The sequence below is a fragment of the Erpetoichthys calabaricus genome, chromosome 3 (genome assembly GCF_900747795.2).
Source record: "Erpetoichthys calabaricus chromosome 3, fErpCal1.3, whole genome shotgun sequence".
NCBI classification, from domain to species: Eukaryota; Metazoa; Chordata; class Cladistia; order Polypteriformes; family Polypteridae; genus Erpetoichthys; species Erpetoichthys calabaricus.
Window position 1 is genome coordinate 315,502,485 of NC_041396.2, and position 25,296 is coordinate 315,527,780.

At 41.6% G+C, this 25,296-nt stretch overlaps 1 protein-coding gene across 1 annotated transcript in view; it reads left to right on the forward strand.

The window, feature by feature from the left end:
* The first annotated feature begins 8,214 nt into the window (after window positions 1–8,214).
* The window catches only part of LOC127527137 (trace amine-associated receptor 13c-like), a 106,664-nt gene continuing 89,582 nt past the window's right edge, over window positions 8,215–25,296 (forward strand). The window contains exon 1 of the mRNA XM_051924799.1: window positions 8,215–8,949. Within this exon, the coding sequence (XP_051780759.1) occupies window positions 8,715–8,949 (235 nt within the window). The 5' untranslated portion in view covers window positions 8,215–8,714. The remainder of the gene's footprint in view (window positions 8,950–25,296) is intronic.

The window sequence follows — 25,296 nt, forward strand, 5'->3', positions numbered from 1 at the left end:
CATCAACATTGGGTGCATAAACATTTATCAAAATCATTTTACTGTTATATAAGTTGCCCATGACCATCACATATCTCCTTCAGGGTCCGACACTACCTCTGATGCTACAAAGGAACTGTTCTATGTATGAGAATTCCCACCCCTCTAGTTTTCTTTATAAAGCTAGAATGGAACATTTGGCCAGTCCAGTCTTTTTGTATCTGAACTGATCCTTGGTTAGTAAGTGGGTCTCCTGTAAAAATACTATTTTAGCGTTTAAGCCTGTTAGGTGAGAGCATACTTTCTTTCTCTTTAATTCGTGATTCAGGCCTTTAACATTCCAGCTCACAAAGTTAACTGTCCCATCATGGAGACATTGATTCTGAGTTTTTAATGTCATTTTATAGTTTTAATTGGTAATATGGCAGTTTTAATCTTAGTTTCAAGATTCCCCAGGAGTTGTTGCATGTTAGCCTGTTGCTGCATTGATATTTATAATTATAAGGAATATAAGAATAGATTAGATATACCTGCTCTCCTTCTCTCCCCCCTTTTATCCCCCCACCCCCCCATTTTGCCTCCCCACATGAGGCTAGACCCCCACTTCGCGATGTTCCAGTCCTCTGACATACGAAGAGACAGAGCACGTCCAAAACAAAACAAACCCCACCCTGCAGCGGCGTTACAGAATTAAAACAGAGATATCTTTTACAGTTAAATCCTTAATACTATCTGCCGAAAATGTTATCATTAACAATCTTTAAGCTTAAATTAATCTTCAGCAATTTTAAGATATTAAGATAAAAAAAAAATGAACCCTGTGAATCATTTTAAAAAGTAGTCTAGGATAGACATGGTAATTCCTAGTGTAACAGTATAATGTAATAGTACAAATGTAATAGTAATGTAATACTAGAAATAGCAATAAACCCAGAGTATGATGTTAAACAGTCTACTTTAAGGTAGTTAAGAAAAAAACAAATCCAACTTTAATTACTTCCACACATCCACACTCACGTCTATAACTCTAATTAAAACATAAACATGTAATGTCCAGATAAAGAAAAGGACGTATAATTATAATACCAGTCTATTTAACCCCTTAACCGCCCTCTGCCAGATATATACGGCATCGTAGCGTTATTGCTGATGCCTTACTGCCGGAATTATCCGGCACATTTTCCTATGGTTATGTGAATGCCTGGCGCGTAGTATAACTGACAGTTTGGCGTGGGTATTATTACTACGTTGTATTTCGACGACTCTGTGGTTGTATTGGCCGCTCACGTGATGTGATTCGAAAGTGAAAGCTGTGAATATGGCAAAACGTAAACTGACTTCAAGTGAGGTTTTGCAGGTGATTTTGGACAATAATTCTGATCATGATTGTAGCAGTTCTGAAGAAGATTTTAGCGACAATGATGATCAGCAACACGCGCTGCATGATACTGTGAATGACGACGCATCGGACGATGGCAATGAGTGGGTATATCCCCAGCATCTCAACTGGACTGCTGCCCGTTATCTGAACCAGATATGAAAGATCCAAACCGTGACCGCTTGTTCAAGCTACGTCCTTTGATTGACCATTTATTTGAAACATTTCAGCAGGTATTTCAGCAGGTAAATACTGCTTGAATAAATGTAAAGTAAAAAAATGAAAATTGTTCAGATTTCTCCTGGCATGGGGAATATTTAGGGAGTTGGCGGTTAAAGGGTTAAATATGGATCCGAGAGCAGATGATAAGTCCTTCCCATGCCTTGATAGAATATGGCTCCTTATTAACTTTCAAAAGAGTGTCGGAAACAGCTTCTTTAATTTCTTTTCGGCTTCTTCCTTGCTTGATAAATATAATATTGATCTTGAACTTCCACTTTCAGTTTGGCGGGATACAAGAGGCTGTATTTGATATCGGCTTTCCGTAGCAACTTTTTAATGTCAAAGTCCAACTTTTTTTGCATTCGGAATTCGCAGCTGTGGCTTTTTCATTGGCATTACATGACAATTGTTCCACTGTTTCAACTCGAGCCATGAATGCCTGCCTAACGTCATCCAGCTGATCTGTAAAGTCATTAATCTGGTCGGCAAGCTTTTTCAGTTTGGATCTATTTTCTTCGATGTGTTCCTCTAATTTCTCCAACATGCCTTTAAAGTTCACGTCAAAATGTTTAAATAGATTCTTAAGCTCATTCTTGTTATCTTTCTTAAGCTCATTTATGGCCGTAGCCATGGTGGTAGCCAGTGTAGCAATCATCTCTTTCAGTTCAGTTTTCAGTTCGGACAGATCGCTTCAGATTTCGTGCTCCGCGAGTGGAAATGCAGCTCCTGTTACAGCAGGTGCTGCGGGCTCGCGATGAGTAGATGAGAGCACATCTGCAGGGCCTTTTCTAGTCTAGAATGATCCTCAGAAATCGGCAATCCAGTGCGACCTGCATCACTAGCACCTTCACTCCCATTTTCACTCTCGGCTGGAGACGATACAATGGAGCGGGGTCCCAGGAGATCTGTGCATTCGTCTGCCTGTTCCAGGTCAGTCTCCGAGAGGCCATACCTTGCACTCGGGCCGGATGTCTGTCCAGACTTAGAAACGGCTTTACGTTTCTTTTCCGGTTCTTTCTGACTTTTCTTATTGTTACTCATGCTTGTATATTGTGGTGGAAGTTCTTCATCCATCCATCCATCCATCCATCCATCCTCTTCCGCTTATCCGAGGTTGGGTCGCGGGGGCAGCAGCTTGCCCAGACTTCCCTCTCCCCGGCCACTTCTTCTAGCTCTTCCGGGAGAATCCCAAGACATAGTCCCTCCAGCGTGTCCTGGGTCTTCCCTTGGGCCTCCTCCCGGTTGGACGTGCCCGGAACACCTCACCAGGGAGGCGTCCAGGAGGCATCCTGATCAGATGCCCGAGCCACCTCATCTGACTCCTCTCGATGTGGAGGAGCAGCGGCTCTACTCTGAGCCCCTCCCGGATGACTGAACTTCTCACCCTATCTTTAAGGGAGAGCCCAGACACCCTGCGGAGAAAACTCATTTCAGCCGCTTGTATTCACGATCTCATTCTTTCGGTCACTACCCATAGCTCATGACCATAGGTGAGGGTAGGAACATAGATCGACTGGTAAATTGAGAGCTTTGCCTTACGGCTCAGTTCCTTTTTCACCACGACAGACCGATGCAGAGCCCGCATCACTGCGGACGCCGCACCGATCCGCCTGTCGATCTCACGCTCCATTCTTCCCTCACTCGTGAACAAGACCCCGAGATACTTGAACTCCTCCACTTGGGGCAGGATCTCGCTCCCAACCCTGAGAGGGCACTCCACCCTTTTCCGGCTGAGGACCATGGTCTCGGATTTGGAGGTGCTGATTCCCATCCCAGCCGCTTCACACTCAGCTGCGAACCGATCCAGAGAGAGCTGAAGATCACGGCCTGATGAAGCAAACAGGACAACATCATCTGCAAAAAGCAGTGACCCAATCCTGAGTCCACCAAGCCGGACCCCCTCAACACCCTGGCTGCGCCAAGAAATTCTATCCATAAAAGTTATAAACAGAATCGGTGACAAAGGGCAGCCCTGGCAGAGTCCAACTCTCACTGGAAATGGGTTCGACTTACTGCCGGCAATGCGGACCAAGCTCTGACACCGATCGTACAGGGACTGAACAGCCCTTATCAGGGGGTCCGGTATCCCATACTCTTGGAGTACCCACCACAGGATTCCCCCAGGGACACGGTCAAACGCCTTTTCCAAGTCCACTAAACACATGTAGACTGGTTGGGCGATCTCCCATGCACCCTCCAGGACCCTGCTAAGGGTGTAGAGCTGGTCCACTGTTCCACGACCAGGACGAAACCACACTGTTCCTCCTGAATCCAAGGTTCGACTATCCAATGGACCATTCATCTCCAGAACCCCTGAATAGACTTTTCCAGGGAGGCTGAGGAGTGTGATCCCTCTGTAGTTGGAACACACCCTCCGATCCCCCTTCTTAAAGAGGGGGACCACCACCTCGGTCTCCCAATCCAGAGGCACTGTCCCTGATGTCCATGCGATGTTGCAGAGGCCGGGGCCCTGCCACCAAGGAGTGTTTTGACCACCTCGGTGACCTCAGTCCCAGAGATGGGGGAGCCCACCTCCGAGTCCCCAGGCTCTGCTTCCTCATTGGAAGGCATGTTAATGGGATTGAGGAGGTCTTCGAAGTACTCCCCCCACCGTTCCACAACGTCCCAAGTCGAGGTCAGCAGCGCACCATCCCCACCATACACAGTGTTGACACTGCACTGCTTCCCCCTCCTGAGACGCCAGACGGTGGACCAGAATCTCCTCGAAGCCGTCCGAAAGTCGTTCTCCATGGCCTCCCCAAACTCCTCCCATGTCCGAGTTTTTGCCTCAGCAAGCCGCATTCCGCTTGGCCTGCCGGTACCTATCAGCTGCCTCCAGAGTCCCACAGGACAAAAGGGTCCTGTAGGACTCCTTCTTCAGCTTGACGGCATCCCTCACCACCGGTGTCCACTAACGGGTTCGGGGATTGCCGCCACGACAGGCACCGACTACCTTACGGCCACAGCTCCAGTAAGCCGCCTCAACAATAGAGGCACGGAACATGGCCCATTCGGACTCAATGTCCCCCACCTCCCTCAGGACATGGTCGAAGTTCTGCCGGAGGTGGGAGTTGAAGCTACGTCTGACAGGGGGCTCTGCCAGACGTTCCCAGCAGACCCTCACAACACGTTTGGGCCTACCAGGCCTAACCGGCATCCACCCCCACCATCGGAACCAACGCACCACCAGGTGGTGATCAGTTGATAGCTCCGCCCCTCTCTTCACCCGAGTGTCCAAGACATGTGGCCGCAAGTCCAACGACACGACCACAAAGTCGATCATCGAACTGAGGCTTAGGGTGTCCTGGTGCCAAGTGCACATATGAACACCCCTATGCTTGAACATGGTGTTTGTTATGGACAATCCGTGACGAGCACAGAAGTCCAATAACAAAACACCACTCGGGTTCAGATCGGGGGGGCCATTCCTCCCAATCACGCCCTTCCAGGTCTCACTGTCATTGCCCACGTGAGCATTGAAGTCTCCCAGCAGTACGAGGGAGTCCCAGAAGGTATGCCCTCTAGCACCCCTCCAGGGACTCCAAAAAGGGTGGGTACTCCGAACTGCTGTTCAGTGCATACGCACAAACAACAGTTAGGACCCGTCCCCCCACCCGAAGGCGGAGGGAGGCTACCCTCTCGTCCACCGGGGTAAACCCCAATGTACAGGCTCCAAGTCAGGGGGCAATAAGTATGCCCACACCAGCTCGGCGCCTCTCACCGGGGGCAACTCCAGAGTGGTAGAGAGTCCAGCCCCTCTCAAGGAGATTGGTTCCAGAGTCCAAGCTGTGCGTCGAGGTGAGCCTGACTATATCTAGCCGGAACTTCTCAACCTCGTGCACAAGCTCAGGCTCCTTCCCCTTCAGAGAGGTGACATTCCACGTCCCAAGAGCCAGCTTCTGTAGCCGAGGATCGGACCGCCAAGGTCCCTGCCTTCGGCCACCACCCAACTCACACTGTACCCAACCTCCTTGGCCCCTCCCATAGGTGGTGAGCCCATGGGAAGGGGGACCCACGTTGCCTCTTCGGGCTGTGCCCGGCCGAGCCCCATGGGTACAAGCCCGGCCACCAGGCGCTCGCCATCAAGCCCCACCTCCAGGCCTGGCTCCAGAGTGGGGCCCCGGTGACCCGCGTCCGGGCGAGGGAAAACGCTGTCCAAATTTTTTATTCGTCATAGGAGGTTATATTGAACCGCACTTTGTCTCATCCCTCACCTAGGACCAGTTTGCCTTGGGTGGCCCTACCAGGGGCATAAAGCCCCGGACAACAGAGCTCCTAGGATCATTGGGACACGCAAACCCCTCCACCACGATAAGGTGGCAGTTCGAGGGGGGGGTGGAAGTTCTTTGGTCGGGTTAAATACAGGATACCTCTAAATAATATGAAATACGTGGGAAAATAAAGCCGCTGCTAGCGGAGCTCTGCTTCAGACGTCCATCTCCTATAAACGGACAAGACCAACTCAGAAGCAGAAACCAGTGTTTGCTTCTGCCAGTACAAAATCCTTTATGCCATACTTTGTGGGCTTGTCTGGCATATACTGGCGTCCCTTGTATTTTATCATAGATTCATGCACAGACAAATCATGGCCAGGCTGATCAAATTGTTTCTGTGTTGGTTCCACAATGTCAAGCAGGGGCTGAACTTTATACATGGGGTTATAGCCTGGCTCACCCCTTGGTCTTTGCTTCTGGTTATCACAGAAGTGAATAAAACTCTGCAGCATCACGTACCTAACATCACACGACATAACCTGTCCAAAGCCACCAGGGGACAAAGCAAGTTTGGACCAATGCTCCCTGAAGTTATATCACCAGTTCTGTCCCATCTCTATTTGTAAGGCCACAGGGCCTTCATCTCGTCTTTTGTTGTGGGTCTCCACTTTGAAAAATGAGAATGCGGTGGAAGCGCAGCCCACAATTCAAATACATTTCTCTGCCTACCTGTTTGTCTCGTCTGACAGTAGCTGAAAAGCAGCATCAGGAGAAAGCAGGATGAAGTAGTCCAGAGGCTGGTGATCTGTCGTGTCCAACAGCAAGCCATGCCATCTTGTGAAATCCGGTAGCCAGTTTGGCTCCCACAGATCAATGTCTGGGTATTCCTCCCACGTGAACCTTGTCGTAGGTGCATCAGCTACGTGAATGCGCTCAGCTGGCAGCCAATCAGCTGGGGTGGCTTCAGCTGGTGTCCGATCAGCTGATGCCGGCTTCTCACTCGCTTGCTCGATCGCCTGATCACTGTCAACAAAATCAGATTATGAAAAATCAGAGTCCGACTCAGTGATAATGCACAAAACATCATCTGCCGAGTATTTTCTGTTCTGCACTCGCTTATCTCCCTTGTGACATGTCGATGCCATCTTGCCTTTGTTTACATTTGTTTACATTTTACAACTCACGCAGAGTCAATGAGTCTAGCATTCCTCCAAGCACAGAGGGAATGCCTGTGACGTCACAGTGAGTTTTGTCACCATCAACCCCTCCTGTCGACAAAAGTCGACATCCGCCCTAAAAGAGTTAGGGTGGATATAATGAGCTGACCTGCTGTTTTGTGGACAGGAAAAATTACGTATGGACTGATGCTGATCTGGGGCGGCATGGTGGAGCAGTGGTAGCACTGCTGCCTCACAGTAAGGAGACCTGGGTTCACATCCCGGGTCCTCCCTGCGTGGAGTTTGCATGTTCTCCCTGTGTCTCTGTGGGTTTCCTCCTACAGTCCAAAGACATGCAGGTTAGGTGCATTGGTGATTCTAAATTGTCCCAGGTGTGTGCTTGGTGTGTGTGTGTGTGCCCTGCGGTGGGCTGGCATCCTGCCCAGGATTTGTTCCTGCCTTGCCCCCTGTGTTGGCTGGGATTGGCTGCAGCAGACCCCAGTGACCCTGTGTTAGGATGTAGCGTGTTGGACAATGACTGACTGACTGACTGATGCTGATCTGTGGACTGATAGTTGGGAAATCTGCTGTACACATCAGGGCGCTATATAACCTGACATTCTCTTAACCGTCTTAATGGCTTCTGAATGAGTCCATTATAACACCCAAGTCTGTCTCCTCATGAGTAATTTCACATTTCAGACCTGCCATTGCGCAGAGCTGCTTTACAACATGAAGCCTGATGACCTGCTGTCTCCCAAAATGCATTGCACTATGTGGTCTAATGACATAAATATGTGACATCTGACACTACAAGGTGCTTCAGGGACACAAGGAGAGACGAGGGGACCTCACATGAAGTTTGTATTAACAGACCACCTGTGTGTCACTTATGAACTCTTATGTGTGAGGACCACTTCACTGTCTGTGATGATGAAGAGGGAATGACAACAACACGACACAACTCAGTGACACAGCAAATGTCATCAAAATAAAAAAAACACATCAGTGAGCGCTGCTGCATTGGAATTCTGAGAGTTTAGCTGCCACTGACACAAAGAAATGCATGTTGTGTGTTTGATGATTTAAGAAAAGAAAGATGTCCAGAAAATCAGACAAAGACAATCAGCACAACGTCAGACTGACAAAGAGCAACGGGGGGAGTACTGTTTGGAATTTAATGTGGGGGTCCGGAAAAGAGAAAAACACACAGCTGTTACTGTACACTGTATGTGTGTGTGTGTGCGTGTGTGTGTGTGAGGGCCTCTCATGAGCACAGGGTGGTCCAGCACACTCCATGCAGGAGTCAGAGGGGCTCTGAGCAGCACAGGACAGCATGGAGTGTCAGACCACCACTGGGCACAACCTCAGCTCATCTGAACCTGCTGATTTAATGTGCTGCTCGCTGTGATGAGGAAAGAAAGTCAAAGTGACTGAGAACAAAAAAACAAAAACAGCAGACAGAGGAGAAGAAGGAAACTGCAGAGAGCCAGCAGCTGGACACTGTGGAGCTGTGAGGAGAGACCACCGCAGCCCTGAGCGGCTCCTGACAAACAAATATAATGAAGACATCTGAGATTTGATGAACTCATTAGTGAGTAAGAACTGAAATGAACAAACAAACATCCTGAGAGAATTTGTGAAGCAAACACAGCAGAGAGTTGCCTCATGTGAATTACGTCAGCAGAGAGAATATGGCAGTCGCAGGGCCTCAGTGTATAAACATCTCAGTGTGCAGGCAGGACGGCTCAGTCAGAGACAGACATGGAGTGGAATGGAATGAAACTTGGCCATTGCTTTCCTCACAGTAATACATCTTGTTACAAACTGATTTATGAAACTGACATTTATGGACTTTATTACATTTTCTCGTGTCTTTTGCTTTTCTCGACAGTCTTTGGTAATCTTCTTGTCATCATTTCTATTTCTCATTTTGTTCAGCTGCACACGCCGACTAATCTTCTGATCCTTTCACTCGCAGCGGCCGATTTCTTAACAGGTTTCTTTGTGGTGCCCTTTACATTGACTGGCATGATAGAAACTTGCTGGTACTTTGGAGTTATTTATTGTTATTTATATCAGGCACTTGCAAATATTCTTAATACAGTGGTTGTATATAATGTGGTGTTAATATCCATTGATCGCTACATTGCTGTCTGCCATCCTTTCTTTTACAGCTCAAAAATAACTTTAACTGCTGCAAAGATCAGCATTGCTGTAGTGTGGCTGTTTGCAGTTTTAATTACAGTCATACTTTTATGTTTGAGTTATATTGATGTAGAGACTTGTGAAGGAACTTGTTTAGTATCCACTTATTATGAAATGGCCATTTTTCTTTTACTTGTAACTTTCTTTATTCCTTATTCACTGATGATTGTTTTTTATATCAGAATATTTGTAGTTGCAAGAAGCCATTCAAGAGCCATCAACTTTATGATAGAAAAGAGGCAAACTGAGGAGTTGAGTGACAGAAAAATATCAAAACCGTCTGAAAGAAAAGCCGCAAAAACATTAGGAGTAGTCGTGGGGGCTTTTATTATCTGCTGGCTGCCACTTTATGTGTACAATTATTTTACTGAAATGAATAAACAAGTCAGTCGTATCATCAGGAATGTCTTTGTGTTGCTCAGTGAAGTGAACTTTGGAGTTAATCCAATTCTTTACGCTTTTCTTTATTCCTGGTTCAGAAAAGCACTGGAAATCATCCTGAGTTGTAAAATATTTAGTCCAGCTTCTTCAGTGCTTAATTTACTGTAAATGGTAAAGAAAATAAAAAATTTAATTATCGGAGATTAGATGTTTCTAATTATTTGTACATTATTCCTTTGCTCATTTTTCATATTAACAGTACAAAACTCTGACATATTTCTTAACAATACAATCATTTCTTATTTGCTGTTTTTTTTGAAGGCTGTTTTTGTTAAATTCTACTTTATTCGTGTAGAGCGTACACTGTTTATGATTATTACTTATTTCACCATAGTTATTTTCATAGGTCTTCTTCTTATTTCAATGTGTAATAAACAGCACTGTAAATGTAGGAGACTCCTGGCAATTCATAGAAACACTTCAGTAAAATGTAAAATGATTATTGCTGTTTCCATTATTATGGGTAAGAATTATTTATTTCAATATAAATTAAGTTTTCTGCTGAATTTTACCTAATATCTGGAAAATCTTTTAATATATAATTTGCACAGACTTTCAGATTTCACAAGTAAAAACTTCACAGCTGAGCTCAGACGATGGCCGACATTCTGTTCAGCTTTGGTCAGGCGTGTGGGGATTTGTTTGAGAGTCAAATTCTATGAAATGTTCCTTTATTGTTTTACTTTTGTATCAAACTAAGCACTTCATTTTATTGTGAAGTTAATGTTTCCTATTCCTGCACTTTAATCCGCACTCCTCCTCACTAAGGCAGCAGATGACAGACGAGTGCAGACGGAGCAGTCGGCCTTCACTCCTCACACTGCTGGCTCACTAAATGACACTGAGGTGACTGTGAGGAACTGAAATGGACGACTGAGAAGGTCAAATGAGGTTTGATGTCCACAATTAAGCGTAGGATTTGCTGCTTTAGACTGACGTTTGTTAATATTTGTGAAGTCTCATTAGCCACAGCTGCTCACCTCATAGAGAACTCAATTAATACTTCAGAGAGCAGCATTGTGGTCAATTCTAGAAAAACAGAGAAACTTAAACCTTTAATAAATGAACTCTAAACTTAAACCCTAAACCTTTCATAATTTACATTTGGATCAAAATAACTTGCTGCCTATGCACACTGTTTAATAATATTTTTTATAATTGTTATAAAGTTCTTCCTTCTTTTTCAAACCACCTTTACATGATTTTGATTTTTTTATCTTTATAATCCTCACTGCTATCCCATCTAGTAGTTTGCTGCACTAAAGTATTTTTGTATAAAATATTCACACAGACATTTTCTTCTTTATTTCATTATCGTGGTTCAAGTTGTCTCTTTAGCAGTTTATACTGATTCTGCGATGGTGGATGTGAGATTTGCTGTTATTTCATTGTCTTTATCAGTAAATAATCAAAACTATTGTGATATATTGTGGAAGAAATTGACTGGCGCCCCACACTGGGTAATAAAACACCAGCAGGAGAAAAGCGTCAGTCAGTCTTCTTTATCATGAAGTCTGACCAGAGGAGCACAAGCACCTTATTCCAAGTGTGACCAAGGAGGGCCGCCTGTCTCACTCTGTTCACACACTTCATTCATTAGATCACAATGCCAAAGAGTTCATCACATAATCAGAAAACCTTTAAAGCTTTGGACTTCAAGCCCTGAGGCTGTGGGTTCAAATCCCCCCAGTGACGCTGTGTGCCCCCCAGTAAGTCACTTCACCCACCTGAGCACCAACTGGAGAAAGAAAAGAAAAGCAGCCAATCGTATCTGAAATGTTGTAAGTCACTTTGGGTAAAAGCGTCAGCCTCATAAATAAATGTAAATGTTAACCTGATTGGTTTATTGTGCTTGAAATTGAACATCTGATTAAAGAATGAAACATCCGCTAACAGGACAATTCAGTCATCAGGCAGGAGAAATGCTCTTGATGGTCTCTTTTAATGACTCCTCGTCTAAATGCCTTGGAGGGCTCGTTCATCAGAAGCCGTCTGTCACAGCCTGGTCAGAATGGTCAGAGAAACACAGAATGGCGGCTCATGTGATAAACTACTGAGTTTACAAACAGAGTCAGTCGATGCTTACATTCACTCTGGGTGGCTCCTTGGTTTACACTCAAATGATTTAAATAATATAAAAGTCTGTTATATTAGATTCTGGTTTCTGACATTTATTAACCCTTTGCGCTATTTCTTAAAGATGAATGCTATGTTACCCTAAAATGATTCTTCCACATCCCCCCTTCGGGACTTCATAAAGTGCCACTAAAACAGTAAGGACTAACATCCTATTGTAACCCTAAGTCTAATCTGTATAAGACCTGTGTATACTGAATATGTCCGCCCTTAAAGGCTAAAAGGAAGTAAAAGATTTCTGGTAGCTGAATTTGGGGAATAACAGAAATCAGTGCAAATCTTTAATACCTAAGATAAATCACATAAATCAACAGCCAGAAAATCAAGTCAAACAATAACACGTCTCAAAGTCCTTTCTCCTCAGAGTATACTGGCATTACATGCCTGCCCCTATAAATCTCAGATTTGTGTCCCATAACCTCCATGTAGGATGATAAAAACATTGTCAACGACTATTTGATTTCCTTCTTATCTAACAAACATTAGCTCTCTTGGCTCAGATGTGTGCCTAGTCCTAGATTTGTTATCAATGGTCTACAATATAAAGTGTCCAGAATGTTTCATTAGAGCATCAAATTATAGAAAATAAAGCTAAATCCTACTATTAGCTATGAAGTCATTCAAACAACAACATTCTACTTCACATTTAAGATGTTCAAATTACTTGTGAACAAGGAGTGATGGCAAAAGAAATCAAACTGTCACTGTCTCAAATGCCTGATAATTTAAAATCTATTTTATATTTACTAATGCTCTCATAGTAGTTAGTGCATCACACCAGTACACAGTACGTAAAAGAACATTTTCTGATATTTAAAATTAGCTCTGCTTAATAATATTGATCCTGAGATGCTTCTCCAGAGCAATGATCTGCAGGTAAAGCACAGTCTACCCTTTGTGTTAGTTACAGCGTATCTTAATATATGTAGACCACTACCTGGACTGGAAGACAGTGCTCATCACCAGCAGCTTTCTTCCTATCCTAGAGAATGTTTGGTTTTATTATTACTTTCATTTAAAAATTACTAAAAGAACTTTCCTCCATTTGAGTAAGGCCAGTACTCTATGGAAGAAGGCAGACACATTTATACTAAGTCAGGGAACGTTTCATTGGACCTAATCATATTCATTTTTAAGTTTAAATGTAAAGCCTATATATTTATGTACTCCTTTATCAATTACCTTATCGTTTCAAACAACACCACACATTTTCATACGTTGTCTTTAACTAAACATATTCCCAAACTCACTAAAAGTCCTTCAAATATATTTCAGTCACAGCCCATATTTCATAGGGTACATTTCTACTTGCTCAAGTTCTATTATTTAGCATCTACTATTTAAAGCATTGTCACACTTTTCTTTACGTTTATTTTAGTCCATGCAGAGAAGATGCAAGTTTGAACCTTCATTTCCTGTTGCTGGGCAACAGTGCCAACCACTGCGCCACCATATCACCTGACAGCTCATGGAAAGCATTTCAAACAATGTGCGTAACAAATACGCAGCTTCACATTTAGAATCTGTTTAATAAGTCAGCTGACACACACACACACACACACAATACGTTAAAATCTAAGGATTCAGATGTAAATGAACTTGTGGACAATTTAACAGACGACATTGCCGGACTACACAAATAACTTTGAATTAAAGATGAACAGTTGAAGTGCGTCTGCAGGCTGTGATGCATTTGGCTGTAAATATTTAAAGAGTTTTAGGTCAATGACAACAAATCTCATGAACTGAAATATGTCGTTCACTCAAAACAATAAACTAACAGGGCTGTTCACTTTATTTATCTAATTGAATTTAATATAACTTACCAAAAACATGTTTCTTAGTATTATGTAATGCAGCTTTTTCTACTGATACAGTGACGTAATTCTCGTAGAAGTCACATTAACATCTTTAAATTATGTTGAAACAAAAGAATTCAATTATTTCCTTATAACAGAAGCGTCATTTACTTTAGTTTCTTAAGTTCATTTCTATCACAATTCGCACATTTTAATACTATTTGCCCACGTTCACTATACACAGTTACATTTAGTTAATGTAACGTAAAAAAGCAAGTTTTGTGTACGCATCACTCCTAAATTTGCATAAAGATCCGCCCCTTTTGTTGCATTGTGGTCCCGGGAGTCTGCACACCTTTTTAAATTTGGGAACAAAGTTAGTGACGTAAATTAGTAAATCGATTTTTCTCCGAATATCGTGGGGTTTGTGTAGTTGTGGACGCTGATTTATAATTCTTTTCTTTTTATTTTAAACATTGTCACATTTATTGCCCATCCTATTCTTTGCCTCCGATACTACAGAGTTAGTAATGTTAAGATTATGCAGGACATTCAGTCATAATGGCATAAACTTCGATATTTGTTACTGTTTGAATATTTGAATATGATTGAAAGGAAGTTTATTTTTAAAGTGCATTATGATTTGTGTTATTGTTTTTCTTAAATGTTCATATAGAAAGAATTTCATTTGTATAGATCAGAGAAAAAAAAGTATTTTCTTAAAAATTGGACCTCAATATTTTTTTCCAGTCCTTTTACATCAAGGCACCAAATGTGAATGCAGGACACAAAGGCGTTGCTTTACCTTATAGAACACAAACAATAAAATCAGGGCGAATGTGGCTTTTATGTATTTGTTCATTTATGTGTTTTATGTGTTTTGTGTTTTTGCTTTTACTTTATCATTTTGAATCTACGAGCTCTGTATAATAATCAGTACTGTGACAACATGCATTTCTATGGCACATTTTCACGCACAGGACGATGATTCCGTAAAATTAATGGTGATTCCAACTGAGTTAAATGATGACAAAATATTGTTGTGATCAGCGTCATTTTCTCCAATAATTAACATCTCTGTTTTGTGTGTGTTTAAAGACAAGTAGTTCTCATCCATCCACTCTTTTAATTCACAACACAACTAATTAAAAACAACATCGGAGAAACTTCATTTGTTCTTAAAGAAAGGTGTAACTGGGTGTCATCTGCATACGAGTGAAAATTAACATGATGTTTACTAATGAGAGATCCCAGTGGAAGCATGTAAAGTGAAAACAGTAAAGGTCTCAGTACTGAGCCCTGAGGGACACCATATTGAACTTCTGTGTATAATGATGGAGTCCTGTCAGCACACTTCTGTACGTACTGGAATTGATTTGATAAATAAGAACTAATCCAGGTGAGCACAGTGCCTGTAAGCCCAACATCATTTTCTAGCCTGTGTAGTACAATAGAATGGTCAATGGTGTCAAACGCTGAGCTAATTCTAACAACATTATTACAGTGCAGTTTCCTTCATCAGATGATATCATTTACAACATGCGTTAGTGCCGTTTCTGTACTATGATCAGTACGGAAACCAGACTGGAATTTCTCAAATAAATCATAATGCGTAATGTGTCACTGAAGCTGACTGGCGACTAATTTTTCCAAGTATTTTAGAGAAATTTCAATTTGAAATGGGTCTGTAATTATTAAGTATATGTTGGTCTAGGTCTGACTTTCTAAGTAATGGATTAATGACTGACACTTCTAGTGCATCAAGTACTGTGCCATGCAATAATGAACTATTAATAATGTTAAGAATAAGCACTGCAAGAACATCCATTGTACTTTTTACTAGTTTTGATGGCACTGGGTAGTGGGCTTCATTTTAGAAATTAAACTTAAAACTTCCTGTTGTATTACAGGATTAAAATATTTAAAGTGGTGCATGCAAGGTGAGACAGGGTCTGCCAAGCTAGCATGTGGTTTGCACTGGGATGCTGAGATCTGGGCTCTTACATTTTTAATTTTCTCATTAAATAAGTTCATAAAGTCTGAACTGTTAATGTCTGCTGGTATTCTGCACTGTAGATCTGAATTCCAATTTGTTAATTTAGCCACTGTCCTAAACAGTACCCGAGGATATTTATTATTGCTATTATTTTAGTATAGTAGTCTGAGTGAGGTTAAAGAGGGCTTTTTCATATTTTTAACACTTTCTGTCCATGCAATTTGAAAGACCTGCAGCTTTGTTGTTCTCCATCTGCTCTCCAGTTTTCGACATTCTAATTTGAGACCTTAAGTGTTTGTATTACACCAGGGAGAGTTTCTATGTGCTTTGATCACTTTTGTTTTAACACTAGAATTACCAAAGCCTACGAAAATACTCGTAAATCCAGCCCACCTTAAATCCCTTCACATCTCTCCATCAGCGTGTTTTGTCTTGTAAATGTGCCGATCATGACAAGCAGCAAGCAGCCTACTATTCCATCTCCCACCACCGCAGAACGGCCACAAAGTTCTGCCTGTTCCAGCCTTCATTATCTAGGAGGGAAGTGCTGGAGTTTTAGAATGGAAATAATGGATCGTTATTTGGAACACATGCATTTCATGTGTGCTCCGTTTCTACAATAATCTGTGTAAACACATCGTTAAAATAGAAACGTTTTTCTAATTTTAGTAATAAATGACAAAATGTAGACATAAACTATATAATGTGTGAAGCCTGAAGTGCAAAGATCAAATAAACACTTTCACAAAAGGTTCATGAATAATACAACAGTTTCCATGGCACAGCGTTAAGAATCGCTGACTTATAATCAATAGTCCTCCGGTTTGATCCTGACTGCCTCATATATTTGCCATTTTCAGTAGTGAGCTGCTCTTATTGTTAACATTATACAATAAACACATACATTTGATTTGCGTCTGTAACAGATGGTGTACATTTATAGGACTTGTAAAAGTTAGCGTTTTTTTTCACTTTTGTTCTTTCAAGTGACGATCACAATACATACTACTGCCCTCCAGGGATCTGATGCTGTTAGTTGTTATTTCAAACTGGAAATAACTGTAAATGTGAGTGGTGTTTTGAGACAACGAAACTGGAAATTCTCTCATCTGGATGGATAAAAAATGACACACAAATGCTGGTGAATCTGCCTTCTTCGTATCTCACTGTCACTTGAATTTTTTTATTCAGTTTATTGAGTGTTCCTGCTTACTCTGAATTAGTATGTGCCTTATTCTCCATGATGTCAAAGCTGCAGTGACAAAAAAACAGAGACATAGGTATATATGATGTTTGGAATTATTCATTTTATGACCTGTATAGTACATTTCGGAAAATATTGTGGCACGGATGCAACACCACTCAAAACACCACTCACATCTACAGTTATTCCCAGTTTCAGATAAAAAGTAACCGCGTCAGATCTGGGGTGGTGTGAGTGGGTGTTGTATCGTGATCGTGACTGAGAGAATAAAAGTGAAAAAAAAAAACACTAACTTTTACAAGTCCTATAAATTTACAGCAGCTGTTACAGACGCAAATCCAATGAATGTTTTTATTGTATAATATTAACAATAAGAGCAGCTCACTACTCAAAACACTAATTTTGCCATGGAGCTGGTTTCAAAGTCACGACCTCTGGATTACAAGTCGACAGTTCTAACCACTGCACCACAGAAGCTGTCGTATTTTGTCGTACATTTTGTTATTTATTACTACACTGTTGTAGACACAGAACACACATCAAATTATTTCCCCTTGCAATTCTAGGTAGCTCACTCCCAGATAATCAATCAAGGCATGAGCTGCGAGAACTTCTTGCCCGTTCTGAGGCGGTGGCGGTGGGGGACAGTATAGCAGGCTGCTTGCTGCTTGGGCTTATTGACACATTTACAAGACAAAAGACGCTGACTGAGAGGTGCAAAAGGACTTAAGGTGGGCCAGGTTTACGAGGTTTTTCTTAGGCTCTGGTTATTCTAGTGTTAAACTTATTCTCTTATTACAAGCTGTCATTGAACTTCCTCACTTTTCAGCCCTGTACTTTCTCTGAGCCTTTTATTCTTATTAATTTACACATTTATTTCCTTTGATAGACACATCACAAATTGTTCAGGCTTTCTTTCTCTTTCATTTATCAAATGGCTGAAGGGTTGTTGTAGAGCACAATGGGTCCTGCTGCTTCATACACAGAAAGTGTTCGGTTATCTTGTAAGACATTTAAAAATCTAACGACACAATACAGAGGTGTGTGCTCATTCGTGTGTTTTGATATTTTATTTCTTTGAAATGAATGCTTTATTAAAAATTTGAACGCAAGTGACTTTAAGTGATCATTAACAAAGACCTGACACTTGATATCCGTGTGTTTAGATAAACCTCAACATGTTGATTTCAAACACGTGAAAGTTCTTTGTGTCAAGTCGTGTCACTAATCCCAGACAATGCTGTGACTGTCCACTCAGATCCTAAATTTGATTCAGCTCATCGTATTTCCTGATTGTGATGTCTGTTCAGGTGAAATGCCATTATATAAACACACACAGCTGAAGTCATTTTGTGTTAAATTCCTTGACTTTGCTCTCTGGTGTCAGTTCTCATCTCAGGTTTCTCCTTTTTGCACTGAGTTTTATTTTATTTATTCCCTTGACGTCTCTTCCTTTCCCCTAACCACAGGCTGTCGAGTTGCAGGTTACACAATCCATTACACTGATGAAGTTGTTGAAGTGTCTCCCTTCCCAGAATTCTATTTATTGGCCTGGTGCACTAATGTGGTGAGGAGTTTGTCTTTGTAGTGTTGTTGCAACAATCAAGGAGAGAACAAAACATAAAAAGATCAAATATGACAGAGTGTAAAGTGATCTTATTATGTTTTATATCACATTATTTCAATTTTATTTTTTATGTCATTATTGCTGTATGTTTTAACTGTAAGCGCACTTTCCATGGAGCAGCTCGTCTACACATAGAAGGAGGATGTGCTGCTACAGACAGAGGGCCATTTCACACTGATGGGATTTTTTCTGCAGTCAGAAGAGCAGACAGACATCTTTTGCAGACAAGTAGGATTTAGAAGGTCAAATCTTTAAAACATTTTTTTTAGTTTCCAAATGTGTAAAAGTGAAGCTCTTGAACCTTTGGTTATCTTTGTTCATGCTCACCTCATCGACGTGTACTGATGCGGTCTGTGAAAATGACATTAGACAGAGAGGGGCTAGAAGTGTTCACCTTGGCCCTCACAAGCTTTAAAAAGTCATCAGCTTAACTCTTTCAGGGCTGATTTTTTTTTTTGTTTCTTTTGTCTCAGGACTGAATATTTTTCCAAAACTCACTTTTTAAAAAAAAGAACACAAAGCAATTGTTTAACACATCAAATCAACAAAAAAAAATTATTTTTGACAAATGTTCCTGTCTTGCATGTTTTATGAGCCTGCATACCTTATGATTTCACATACATATCACATTCATGTTACACAGCAGAGTCCTGTAAAGTCTGATCTCGCTCAAAGCAGCCAATTGCATGCCATGCCACGTTGCACTCCTTACCACACGTGTTGCACTGGTGCCTCCTTTTCAGTTGTCTCTTGCTGCACACAACACAGTCAGGTTTGTATTTTTTGTCCTCATATGTTGCAGGAAAGTGGCGCTCAGTCAGCCTGTCTGGCGCTGCTCTTTGTGATGGCCTTCCTCGCTTTGTCAAAGGCACTGCAACACACTCTGCCACCAAGCTGTCAACCACCTTCTTGTGGAAATCTGCTGCAGTCATAGTGCTGTCACTGTTTGCCTGCTTGAACAATATATAGCCATTTGTAAGTGCCATCTCACACATGCGATGGTACACAGTGTGTTACCACTTGGTGGACTTATGGCCGTAAGCGTATGACCCCAGCATCTGATCCAGTCGATCAACTCCAGCTATTTTACAGTTATACTCCTCAAGTGCAACTGGCTTGTCCAGCTTCCTACCTTCTTGTTTCCCTTTTGATGAATAACTTTCTCACATGTATTGTTGGTGTGTACTGTAGAGAGACAAGTCACCCGTTTGACATTGTGCCATGCCACTGCCACAAAGTTTTCCGCCTGTAAGAAAACCGTATTGTCACCTCATTTCATCTACAGCCTGTTTGGCTTCGACTGTGAAGGCCTGTGTCTCCTGCTCACCCTCACTGTGCCACAAACTCCAATTCCCCTGCTCTGTAGCTCCATGAACAATTCTGCTGATGTATAAAAATTGTCCAAATGTACACAACATGACCCAAATGTTCATAGCCCTGAAGCAGCTCCAGCACAACCTGACTTGTCAAGGGACAGTCCTCTCTTTGAAAAGAATACTTTCCTGTATATGTGATTACTTTCAGACAGAAACCAGTGTTTACTTCTGCCAGTACAAAATCCTTTATGCCATACTTTGTGGGCTTGTCAGGCATATACTGGCAGAAAAAAGGCGTCCCTTATATTTTATCATAGATTCATCTACAGACAAATCACAGCCAGGCTGATCAAATTGTTTCTATGTTGGTTCCACAATGTCAAGCAGGGGCTGAACTTTATACATGGGGTTATAGCCTGGCTCACCCCTTGGGATTTGCTTCTGGTTATCACAGAAGTGAATAAAACTTTGCAGCAGCACGTACCTAACATCACGCGACATAACCTGTCCAAAGCCACCAGGGGACAAAGCACGTTTGGACCAATGCTCCCTGATGTTATATCACCAGTCTAGTCCTTTCTCTATTTGTAAAGACACAAAGCTCTTCATCTTGTCTTTTGTTGTGGGTTTCCACTTTGAAGTACAAGAATGTTCAGGAAAGAACAGCCTGAAGTAGTCCAGTGGCTGGTAATCCGTCGTGTCCAACAGCAAGCTGTGCCTTCTTGTGAACTCTGGTAGTCAGGTTGAGTCCTGTGGATCAATGTCTGGGTATTCCTCCAATGCAAACCTTGCCGTAGGTGCGTCAGGTGCGCGAATGCACTCAGCTGGTAGCCAATCAGCTAAGATGGCATTGGCTGGGGTCTGATCAACTGATGCCAGTTCCTCACTGTCCTACTCAATCTTCTGATCACTTTCAACAAAATCAGATTCTGAACAATCAGAGTTTGACTCAGCGATAATGTGCAAAACATCTTCTGCTGAGTATTTTGTTTTCTGTGCTCACTTTGCTCCCTCATGAGATGTCGATGCCATCTTGCATTTGTTTACGTTTCGTAACTCACACACTCACCAGGATTAGATGCTGAGTCAATGAGTCTAACGTTCCTCCAAGCAAAGAGGGAATACCTTTAACATAACAGTGAGTGTTGTCACCATTAACAGCTGATTGTCGCCATCTACCCCTGGATGTTGACTTTTGTCGATATGCGCCCTCAACCCCTCCTATCGAAAAAAGTCGACATCCGCCCTAAACGAGTTAAAGTGAAAATATCCATTCTATCATCTGCTGAACCGAAGAGAGGGAAATAAAACAGAAAATAACAGAAGCAGAACAATCACAGCCACACAGCCATTAAGAGACTGAAAAGCCTCACACATTCAGTTGTGTCGGCGTTGCATCATCTGTGACAGCTCCTCGGATAGCCAGCTTGTATCTCAGATTGGCATACCCAATTACTGTTTTATTTGCTTTCTCTTCCTGGGCATATTAAGAACATTTAGAATGTTAAAATCTTTAATTTCAAAGTAAAATTTATTGCCTACTCCAATTGCTTGAACATTAGAACACTCTAGACGAGAACAGGCCATTCAGACCAACAAAGCTCGCCAGTCCAATTCCACTTATTTCTTCCAAAATAACATCAAGTCGAGTTTTGAAAGTCCCCAACGTCTTACTGTCTACCACACTACTTGGTCGCTTATTCCAAGTGTCTATCGTTCTTTGTGGAATGAAAAACTTCTTAATATTTGTGCGAAATTTACCCTTAACAAGTTTCCAACTGTGTCTCCGTGTTCTTCATGAACTCATTTTAAAATAACAGTCTTGATCCACTGCACTAATTCCCTTCATTATTTTAAACACTTCAATCATGTCACCTCTTAATCTTCTTTTGCTTAAACTGTAAAGGCTCAGCAATTTTAATGTTTCCTCATAATTCAACGCCTGAAGCCCTGAATCAGCCTAGTCGCTCTTCTCTGGACCTTTTCTAGTGCTGCTATGTTCTTTTTGAAGCCTGGAGACCAAAACTGCACACAGAACTCCAGATGAGGCCTCACCAGTGTGTTATGTAACCTCCTGTGATTTGTACTCCACACATCAAGGTGCTATATAACCTGACATTCTGGTAGCCTTCTTAATGACTTCTGAACACTGAACGGAAGTCGATAGCTTAGAGTCCACTATGACTCCTAAATCCTTCTCATAAGGTGTACTCTCGATTTTCCGACCGCCCCTTGTGTATTCAAACCTAACATTTTTACTTCCTTTGTGTAATTCTTTACATTTACTGACATTAAATTTCATCGTCCACAAATCTGCCCAAGCCTGTCTGCTGTCCAAGTCGTTCTGTGATGATATAACAGATTCCAAATTATCTGCTAATCCACCTCTCTTGGTATCATCTGCAAACTTAACCAGCTTGTTACTTATATTCCTATCTAAATCATTTATATACATTAAAAATAGCAGCAGCCCTAGCACTGACTCCTGCTGGTCACCACTCTTAACATCGGCCAGTTCTGATGAGGTTCCTCGCACCATCACCCTCTGCTTCCTGTGTCTGAGCCAATTCTACACCCATCTAAAAACATCACCCTGAACTCCCACTTCTTTTAGTTTAATGCCCACCCTCTCATGTGGCACTTTGTCAAATGCTTTCTGAAAGTCCAGGTAAATAATCTCATCTGCTCCACTTTGATCGTATCTTTTTGCTGCCTCCTCATAGAATTCCAGCATGTTAGTAAAACATGACCGCCGCTCTTCTGAACCTATGCTGACTGTTCAGAATAACTGCTGTCCTTACCATGTGTTGCTCAATCTTAGCCTTAATAATTCCTTCCATTAATTTTCCTGTGATGCTGATTAAGCTTACTGGCCTATAATTGCTTGGATCTGCCCTGTCACCCTTTTTATATAATGGGATGATGTTTGCCATTTTCCAGTCCTTCTGAATCTCTCCAGTGTGCAGTGACTTCCTAAAAATATGTGTCAAGGGTTTATATTTGTACTCGCTAGCCTCTTTAAGAACTCGTAAAATAAATATTATCTGGTCCTGGTGATTTGTTTGATTTCAGCCTATTTAATGTGAGCAGCTCTTCTCCCTCTACAATTTCCAAATCCCTCAGTACCTCCTTAGTAGTCCCTGTTACTGCTCTGAGGTTATCCACTTGCTCACTTGTAAACACCTCAGAAAAATGTAAGTTTAGGGCATCCGCTATTTCACTGTCTGTATCTTTTAATTCCCTTTTACTATTTCTGATGCACTTGACCTCCTCCTTGACTGTTCTTTTACTACTCAAACACACAAAGTATCTCTTAGGGTCGTCTTTTGCCTTATCTGCTATATTCCTCTCTAACTGTCTTTTAGCCTCCCTGATATCCTTCTTAATGGTTGCCCTCATATTCTCATATGCTCTACGATTCACTTTGCAGTCATTAGTCTTATATGCCTTGTAAAGCAGTTTTTTCCTTTGCAACTTCTTTTTTAAATCTTTATTAATCTACCATGGACTTTTTAAAAAAATTTGCTATTAATTCCAAATTTAGGTCTGTATCTGTCCTGCATTACATGTAAAACATTTTTAAATCTGCTCCACTGCTCCTCGACTGTCTTCACACTTAAAAGCTTTTCCCAGTGTATCCTACTTAGACTTTGTCGCATCTGCTCAAAATTAGCCCTACCAAAGTTCAACTTAACAATTTTCGTCTTTGCACTGCACTCTTACAAAATACTGAGAATTGTATTATATTATGGTCACTTGACCTTAGTGGTTCAGTCACCTCTACACCCTCAATTCTCTCCTGATTATTACTAAATACTAAATCTAGACAGGTTTCACCCCGTGTTGGTGCTTTAACATGCTATGTTAAAAAACAGTCACTGATTACTTCTAAAAACTCCTGAGGCCTTATATAGAAATGGTGCGTACGCACAAAAACGTTACGCAAATTGCGATGTATAAAACAACGGTAGCTCATACCCTGGCGTATACAAGTTCTGCACTCAGTTTTGCAGACTGGCGGCACCCAGCGTCAAAGCAGTACTACTATTACAGTGTGGTTTCCTTTTCTTTTTTAGATCCACATCCCTGACTGAATTAACCGCATATTGTTTATTAGTTTAATGTATCTGATTGTAATTAACCTGTAACAATATAATGGTTCACAGAATGGTCAAACTATTCTAAATACGATAGCTGCTTTAGCGTTGTTACTGTCACTGCACCTTCTTCTTCTTCTGTCAGCTTCTCCCGTTAGGGGTTGCCACAGCGGATTGTCTTTTTTCATATTACTCTCACTGCACCACTCGGAGTATTTATATCACCGTATCTGAGTGGGGAATCACAGCTGTTCAGAAGCTGATCAGAAAGAGAATTATTGGTATACAGCATCAAGCACACACTACCTCAGCCATGCTGTCTATTGAACTGAACTCATACAGCAAACGCTTCAGAGCCTTTCCTTGCGGTTCAGAAACAGTTTCATCCCAAGAACTATAAACGCACTCAATCAGTCCATCAAGTGCTCCTGGTAGAACTTACTTTTAAGTACAATTACCTCACTGTAAACTTGCGATACAGTTATAATATTGCACAACCTGAGCCACTTTATAAAGTGTGTATTTACATATGATGATGATATCATTTTTAAGATGAAATGCAGCAAAATAAAACTTTAACTTCATTTAAATAATCTATACTGTTAATAAATAAACATGTGAGGACACAGTGTCGCAGTGCTAGTAACGAGCTGGCGCTCCGTTCACGGATTGTTCCTGCCTCGCGCTGTATTCTTGCTGGGACTGGCGTGACACTGGAAGGATAGAATAATTAAACATGTACTATGAAGATATTTCAATGTTCCTTAAATCTTTTGAAGAATCGGCTTTCTAAGCGTTAAGATGGCTTAACGTCTATTACAGAGCTGATTGTGTGGCGATTGGGTATTTGGAGAAAGAAAAGTAAGGACAGGAATTGGAGGTTAGTACGTTTGAGAGAGACAGTACTGCTGCAATCAATTATTTCATCAAAGGTAGCACACGACACAACAAGCATCTTGCGTGAGGCATGAACAATCACTGCGCCACCATGTTCCCATGTTTAATAAAATAAAATCATCATGAAAATTATATCACGTATACATCTCAGTATTTTAATTATTCAGAGAGCTGTAATATCACGATTGTAATGGATTCTGTGTCCTGTCGGGAGGAAGAGAAAGCCTGTTTAAGAAGCACATAGTGATTCAGCCACATAGAGCACATAGAAGAACACATACAAAACAAAACATTTAACATGCTACTTTAGTTCCGATGGGATTTGAGAAACCAGTAAATTAAATGAGTTTAAGATGTAGTTTATGATGTTCTCCTTCAATGACAAAATAAACTACAGTACATGATTAAAGTGGAAATTGAGATTAAAGTTGACATTAAGCTTTTTTCCCCACTGTGTGCCTATTTTTTTTCTTTTCTTTGTACTCTAATAAGCTTTCATATGACACTCAGACGGTGGACTATGACTCGCCTTTTCACGGCGACTTTGATATCTGGCAACTTCTTTTTTATTTCGGGCACTGTGCGACTTTGTTAACTTGAGCTTTCAAGTTTCTCCAACACTCTA